At 42.6% G+C, this 7,821-nt stretch overlaps 2 protein-coding genes across 2 annotated transcripts in view; both read left to right on the forward strand.

Annotated features, from left to right (window-relative positions):
* The first annotated feature begins 1,169 nt into the window (after positions 1-1,169).
* On the forward strand, positions 1,170-4,257 carry LOC102309508 (chromobox protein homolog 8). The gene is made up of 5 exons (XM_005925410.3): positions 1,170-1,446; positions 1,575-1,618; positions 2,055-2,120; positions 2,535-2,601; positions 3,026-4,257. The coding sequence occupies exons 1-5, from the start codon at positions 1,378-1,380 to the stop codon at positions 3,806-3,808; spliced, it is 1,029 nt and encodes a 342-aa protein (XP_005925472.1). The 5' UTR covers positions 1,170-1,377; the 3' UTR covers positions 3,809-4,257.
* A 137-nt stretch (positions 4,258-4,394) lies between these two features.
* LOC102310126 (meteorin-like protein) overlaps positions 4,395-7,821 on the forward strand; it is an 8,366-nt gene continuing 4,939 nt past the window's right edge. The window contains exons 1-2 of the mRNA XM_005925412.3: positions 4,395-6,759; positions 7,197-7,603. Coding sequence (XP_005925474.1) covers positions 6,683-6,759; positions 7,197-7,603 — 484 coding nt within the window. The 5' untranslated portion in view covers positions 4,395-6,682. The remainder of the gene's footprint in view (positions 6,760-7,196; positions 7,604-7,821) is intronic.

Raw genomic sequence — 7,821 nt, forward strand, 5'->3', positions numbered from 1 at the left:
GAAATGCACAGATTCATATTTAGAAGTGTCTCCAGAAAATTGTTTATCGTGACTTTATATTTTGAGTCAAGTCCTGATCTTAAAACGCTTATTTAAACATGTGAAAGCTGACAAAGTCTTTGTAAGCACTGACCTGTATGGGCGTGGAAAATGTTAGCAGATAAAATCTGATTATCGTTTAAATTTAACAATTTTGATTGGAAATTTCACTTGGACAGTTTTTTTCCTCAAAGTTTCAAAGTCCCTGACATGTTGTTTCCTCTCACATCTTCCCAGGATAAACTCTGACAGGATGCTGCTGCTTGTGCGTTAATTTGCAGAACTTAAAATCAAAGCGTACATTTGCTCTTCATACTCTTTAGATCTTCTTGTAACAATCGTTTCCATAACTGTTGCCATTGAAATAGCAAATTAAAACAAACCAACTTTGTTTCATGTGCCAGAGATTTCTCTTCTGCCATAAAGATTTACACCAGTAGGTCCCGGAATTGCCGCTAAAAACAGACAATTTTAAAATTGTATTTTGAAATAATATTTCTATTATCTATTATGTAATCTGAGCCATGCTGGCTGAATTATGGACACAGACAGTGAAAGTGTTTCAAGGACGGAGCAATGGGAACAAGTGGGAACAACCTTCTTTAGAGACTCGGCGTGTGAACACGACACTGCTTACATCTAACATTAAATTATATTTTTATAATAAACAGGTCATTAAAAAAATTATTTAGATCGGTAGATCAGTTAAAACAGTAACCCGGGGTTACTCAGTACAAGCTTGATACGGTTTCATTTAATACATTTGCATCTGCATGTCATTATTATCATAATAATTATTAGCCTGTTATTTTAGCGCTGAGTAGTTCATGCTTCTGCTTTTTATAGACTTATATTTTGTGGATTTTTTACACCTTTATTTGAGCTTTTTAAGTATACAATCTTTCATTAAATAAAGGAGTTAGTCTTCCATCTTTGTTCGCGTTTCTTTTTTATTCTAGTCTAATTCAGCGTTTTCTTCTCGCCGTGTAGGGGAGGGCTCTTTGTACCCCCCCCCATGGACCTCTGGGGGGGTCAGTAGACCCGCTCCGAGACCCTCTGACTTTGCTTAGTCCACTGTGCCAGACATTCCTGTACAGCAGCCAGAGCACAAGACCCCGCCCCTTCACTCAGAAATCCGGAGCACGTAGCAACAACTGAGCCAATGCGCTCCGCCACGATCCGTCCTACCGACCGCGGCGCCTGGCAACAGAAAAAGACGTGATGACGTCCTCCCCAGATTGCGTATTATGGGATGTGCGGAATTAAACAACCCGAAGAGGACGAGGGGAAGCCAAAAATAATAAAAAACACAGAAATAAACGAGGTGCATGGTGAACCATGGAGCTCTCGGCTGTCGGTGAGAGCGTCTTCGCAGCCGAGTCCATCATTAAACGGCGAATCAGACGGGTATTCGCTGTTTTTTTTTCCTCCACCCGCAGGCTGTGTCTCTGCGTCTCTAACGCAAACATGTGCGTTTGCAGTGTCGACACGTAGACATTTGATAACCTGACTCTGTTGTGGGTCTGTTTTTGCAGGGTCGTTGGGAATATCTCGTGAAATGGAAGGGTTGGTCTCAGAAGTGAGTATAATAACCGAAGCTGTGAAGGACAGCGCTCCATCCTGGCCGCTCGCACAACTGCACCATCACACAGTGTGGCGTTACTCAGCTTTGTGGATGTGTGGTTTGTTTTAAAAAAAAAATGCATTTCACGCACTCGGTGTACGGCGGTGCCGTGTGCCGTGCGCCTGCTGGCTCGTGTGCACCTGGCAGGTGTTTGAACACATCTCGCTTTCAGCCCGCTGAGATGTGTTGAAGTCTACACTAGCTTTAGCAATGGCTGAGTTCACCATGCGTCACTGTCCTGCTACGTAGTCTGTAATTGCAGAGCGAGCAAAGCGAGATTGCTTTGATAAAAGTGTCAGGAGCGCGTGTTTTTGCGCATTGACAAATGAGCGTTTCTCAGTGTGTGTCTGTGTGTCGCCAAACACCTCTCCTCTCGGTTGTTGTGACGTAGGTACAGCACTTGGGAGCCGGAGGAAAACATTCTGGATGCACGTCTCTTCTCTGCCTTCGAAGAGAGGTGAGGGTTTGACAGTGAAACAAGTAGGCCTCTCTCTCCCTCTCCCTGCAGAATCAAGTTGGCACCGCGCATTTTGCAAAAGTGTCACTTTAAATAAAACATTTAGTCTGGGTTTAAATCTATGAGCCCCACATCCCCATTCCTGACAGGAAAGTGTCAGCAGAGCCACTTTAAGTAGCTGCAAGATGTGATGTCGCCCATTTAAAATAAATAAATAAATCCCAAACAGATGCATATATATTTTTGCTTTATTCGATTTGTATTTAGCTTACAAGTGAAAGCTAATGGAAGCTGGTTGAATTTCAGCCCATAGTCCAGTAAAATGAGATGTTCCAATTTAATCATTGACTTAATGAAAAATAATTGTTTATTGTGTCGCGCGGACTCTTTTAACGATTTATAAAAATTCTTCAGGGAGCGAGAAAGGGAGATGTTCGGGCCGAAAAAGAGGGGACCCAAGCCTGAGACATTTCTTTTAAAGGTGAGTGTTTGTATTTATTTCTGGGTATTCCGTTTTATTCGCTTATCTTTCCGAGGCGTGGCTTCATGTGTACACAGGCTGAACCATTTCAGTGATGTGTGCACTCCTGTAAACTTTGATGCCACTCTGCTGTGGTTTCACTTTTTTGAAAACAATTGTAAGTTTAAAAAAAGATCTGCAAAGATCTCTTTTCTCAAGGGTTTCTGGTCATGCAATGTTGGACAAAGAACTTTACGTAACTTTACATGTGAATATTAACAGTATTTTCATTCTTACAGCCTTTCATTCCCTTTAAATCACAGAAACCTTAGGTCAAGGCCTCTAAAACTTTACATTTGCTCAAGAGACTTAAAATTTTCAATTCTGGGAAACTTTTCGTCACAAATGTAATTGGTTTTTTTCTCCTCTTTTTTTGCTTCCTCAGGCCAAAGCCAAAGCCAAAGAGAAGACGTATGAATTTAGAAGAGAGGCTCCCAGAGGGATCCAGGTTTCCTATCCCATCCCCGAGCCTATCATAACACCGAGGGCCAGGGAGGGTTTGCGCACCGTGGTTCCCACAATCTTCCCGCCCAGCGCGGTCAACAGAGGGGAAAGTGTCCACATTCGCCCACCAGAGTCGGAGAGAAGGCCCAGAACAACTCCAGCAGCTGCTCAGCAGTTCCCCAAAAAGAGAGGACGCAAACCCAAAATGCACATGCATTATGATAAAGACGACGGCAGCAGCTCAGCAGAGCCGGACTCCAAACGTAGCAAGTTCACGAAGGAGCCCACGTCTCACCACAGCCGACGCCCGCATCATCACGGGGAGACGTCAGATCACTGCCTCATGCAGTTGACCAAGAGGTTTCAGGAGGAAACCACGATAACACCCAAATCCCACAGCGAGCAGAGACATTTAGGGGGCGCGGGCTTCTCTTACCCATGCGCATTAGCTTCGGATTTGCGCAAAAGCGAGCAGGGGAGGCACAGGACTCACTGTTTGAGCATGAAGCGGCCTGCAGCGAACGAGAACTCTCTGTCCCGGGAACAAGCTTCACCTTCACACACCGATTCCACCCACGAATCATCCGAGCACCCAGCCTCATCCTGGACCCCCTGTTTCGCTCACCTGGACACTGTGACCGTAACCGATGTCACCTTGAACTTCCTGACAGTCACCGTCAGAGAGAGCAGCACGGACAAAGGCTTCTTCAAAGATAAAAGATGAGTATTTCATGTAGTTCAGAGGAGGCCAATACCTGCCAAGGAGGTAACTGTGTAACACGCTACTAACAAACAGGCCTACTGTAATACTATATTTTTTCTATGTAACTTTCAAACGTGTACATACCGATATTTAATACGCTGCTGATGAAATTAAAATCAAACTGAAGTTTAAGGAGTGTTGTTGTTGCTGTTGTTGCTCTTTGACTGTCCGCTCTCACTATTTCTTTTTGCCCTGTTTGTTTATACTTGCAGTGTTTCTGTAGAGTTATCTGATCGCGATCTTTGTGGAACAATCTTTGCTGGCTAAAATTCATTCTGCTGGAACATTCTTTGACAGCGATGCCAAATACGATTTCTCGCTGGCTGACAGGTGGTTTTGTTTGAATTGTGATGAAGTTTTGTACGTGATTCAGCCCAATTTCTAGCGTTAGCTTTGCACCATCCTGCGTTCAACAAAACACCGCGATTTTAATTAAGATCAGAGGTCAATGTAATTGGTTTTTTTAAAATTAATTTTCCCATATTAATTCGTGGGAGTGTATTATTATCCAAAAATAATGTAAATAAAATGTGTAATGTTTTATCATTCCTGACAAAGAGGAAATGCACAGATTCATATTTAGAAGTGTCTCCAGAAAATTGTTTATCGCGACTTTATATTTTGCGTCAAGTCCTGATCTTAAAACGCTTATTTAAACATGTGAAAGCTGACAAAGTCTTTGTAAGCACTGACCTGTATGGGCGTGGAAAATGTTGTTAGCAGATAAAATCTGATTATCGTTTAAAAATAAACATTTTGATTGGAAATTTTGTCAAGGCAGCCAAACGGCGGAGCTTACGTTCCCAAGAACTTCACTTCATACTGTGAAGGCCTGAGGTCACGCCGAAGAAATCATGAACTTCATCATTAGTTTTTACATTTAATTCAATAGAAAAAAAAATAGAAAAGGGTTTTAACTCGAGAGTAAAAAAATGAACTGTGGAGCTTTAAAACCTAAGACCAAAAAAGTAAAATAAATTAAAAAAAAAATCAAAGTTATAATCTTTGAATCTGCTTCTTTCTTTTTTGTAATTAATTATCTCAGTAGATGAGATCGCGTTTACGTTATGGACACAGAGAGGCCTTAACGCCACTGTCAGTCAGTCAGTGAGTGTTAGCGTTAACAGTTTGAATTTATTTAGTCAAATAAATAAAGAAATAAACGCAGTAAATGACACACATCTGTAATTAGTTTGAGTGATTTGTGGTTTGGACATAAAGCCTGCAGACATGACCACAGACACCGTGACCCCGTGCCCCGAATGCACACGAGCGATGAATACATTTCATTAAAAGTTAAAAAAAAAAAATACAAAATGCACGAATTTAAAGCGATGGATTGATAGTGTAGATATTGTAGTTTTTATATTATTATTAATGATATGCAGCACCTTGGTTCGTTTGGCCTCCGGATCCAGTCTGCACTGTAAGAGGTCACGCTTCACACAAAAAGCCTCCATTCATTTTTTTGTTTGTTTTTTTTTTGTTAGCTTTGTCTCTCTGTGAGCCGATCCTGGAAATTGACTCTTGCTTTTTTTCTTTTTTAATTTGTTTGTTTATTTTTAACCTCTTTAACGTTTTCTAATGTTGAACTGAAGCTGCAAACAAGGTCATGTCTAAATGGGAAACGGAAGTGCGGCGAACACTTCTATAATCGTATTTAAAATAACAGAAAAAGAAGTTCACGATTTTAAAAAAGCGTATAGTAAACAGGGACTAAAAACTACCAAGCCTATTTTCACACTTGTAATGTCGGGTATGATTTGATTCCTCCATATTTGCGGCTTACAAGCAGCTGAGGCGACATCTGATGGGGGGGACTGTCCCTGTGACTGCTTCTACTCATTGTCAAAATCCCCTCCTGTCAGGGCGTTTTCGACAAACACGAAGCGCCAGCTCTCGGATCTGTTACGTTACTGTTACGTTCCGCACACGTCCACGAGATGTCGCTACCAGCGGGACTTTAAAGGGATGCCAACCTACTTAAACACAAAGACCCCGCAGGTTAAAAATTCAGAAGAGCTCCTCAGTGGATGCATTTTTGATGATAACTCAGTGACTCACTCAACTCTGTACCCAGCTGCAGAATTAGAGGCAGGAGGGGAACAGCCTGCTCCTGCACTCGCTCTCTTTTGCAGAAGAAGCCCGCAGCAGGCTTTACTTTGCCTTCCAGATGTGGGGAGACCTTGCGGTGCATCATCCCGCCACTAGATGAAGCTCAAGTTCGGATGCATTGCATGTTTCCCTCCTCCTTTGCCTGCTCTTTCTGTTTGTAGATGGCCTGCCTCTAAAAGAATGTCTATACAGAGATCAGGCTTCTCTTAACGCAGTCGGGGATTTGAAATCAGACGTTTTTCCCCTCCCAGGAACTGTAACCTTTTTTTGAAAATGAAAGCAATTTTATGGCAAGCAACATTTTTGAATGTTGAATGAGATACAAAATACAACTTAAGAACTCCAGTAAAACTTAAATAATACACCCTGAACACTTCAGGAGTGAATGAATTACAGTGCAGAAAAGCGCAAAGATGTTAACAGATGGCTGAGGGCCTTCAAACCGATTGTGTCTTTATAGAGCAAAGACAAAGAGCTGGCCGGCAGTACCCAACAACTGGATCGCTCCTAATTAGAGGTTGACAAAGAGAGGGGAGAGTGTGCTAACTGCTGTGTAGAGAGAGAGAGAGAGAGAGAGAGAGAGCACAGGAGCGATGCCCCCCCGCACCAGTCCCCAGAGAGCAGCAGCAGAAAGCCCTCACTCTGTTTATTCACTGACAAACTCTCCAGCCATGCACTGCTACCAGCCTCTCTGGGGTTTTTTATCTTTGTGTGGGTGAGATGTTGCCAAATCTGATTATTTTGACGTGTTTTCTGGCTCTCCGCTGTGCAGCTGATTTGTGTAACTGGACTGGAAGGTAAGAACTCTGATTTCAGATGGGATTTTTCTTTTCTTTAAACGATTTTTTGAAAACACTGAGTGCAATGTTGCTCCTCGGGTAAAGATTGGGGAGAAGCTTTGATACTTGTCTTATGTAACTTATATTTTTTCAAACCGTTCGCTTTGTAGAACATTTACAATCCGTTAAGAGGATTAAAATAGGAGGCTTGGTAGATGAAAGAACATTAATGAATAATTCATATTTAAATCTGCGGATCTGATGGTCGGAATTTATGAACAGACTTTTTAAATTTAATGCAGAAGGGATAAACAAATAAGTTGGAATCTGGTCCATTTGAGTTTTTTGTTAGATTAATATGGTTGAATAATTTATTAAGGATCGAACCATTTAGTTTTTATTAGTAGTGATGACATCCATGCAGTATTTGATTTGGCATTTCCCTCCGAATCCAGCGGTTTTGCAGCTGGCGTGGATTCCAGGATTGTACTCCAGGTGCGATTACGCTGTACAAAGGGCTCGGTGAGGTGGGTCTACCCGGGTCAGGCCCTCAGAGTGGTCCTCGAGCCCAATCTGTCCTCCGCCCGGCACACCTCCATCTGCATCAAACCGTCTCCCTCCTTCGGGGGAGCCAGCGTGTTCATTGAGCGTGCCGGCCAGCTGGAGCTGCTGGTGACGGACAGCGGGCGGCCGGAGTATCAGGTGTTCTGCTTCCGGGCAGACGGACCTCACAAACCCGTAATCTACCTCCAGGCCAGCCCTCAGAGTGATGGACCGCGAAACAGACGCACGGTGGGCTTCAAATACGAGCTGCTCACCAACAGGAGTGCTGCGCCAAACCTCGGCCCCAGCGGGCTGGAGAGTGAGTATAATCTTTTGTTTCGAGGAGATTGAACCTAAATCAAAATTTGGCTTTAGGTCCCGATAAAGCACCATTATGAACGTATTAATATTTCTTATTTGCTAAAGCAAAATCATTTCAGTCAGTCCCGCAGTATTAATGTAAAGGCTAAAGTCACGTTTGCATTTAATAATTTTAATAATATTAGTATTAGCAATAAATGAGTAAATAAATGTTTT

The sequence above is a fragment of the Haplochromis burtoni genome, unplaced genomic scaffold (genome assembly GCF_018398535.1).
Source record: "Haplochromis burtoni strain Fernald_Lab_line unplaced genomic scaffold, NCSU_Asbu1 Contig_81, whole genome shotgun sequence".
NCBI lineage: Eukaryota > Metazoa > Chordata > Actinopteri > Cichliformes > Cichlidae > Haplochromis > Haplochromis burtoni.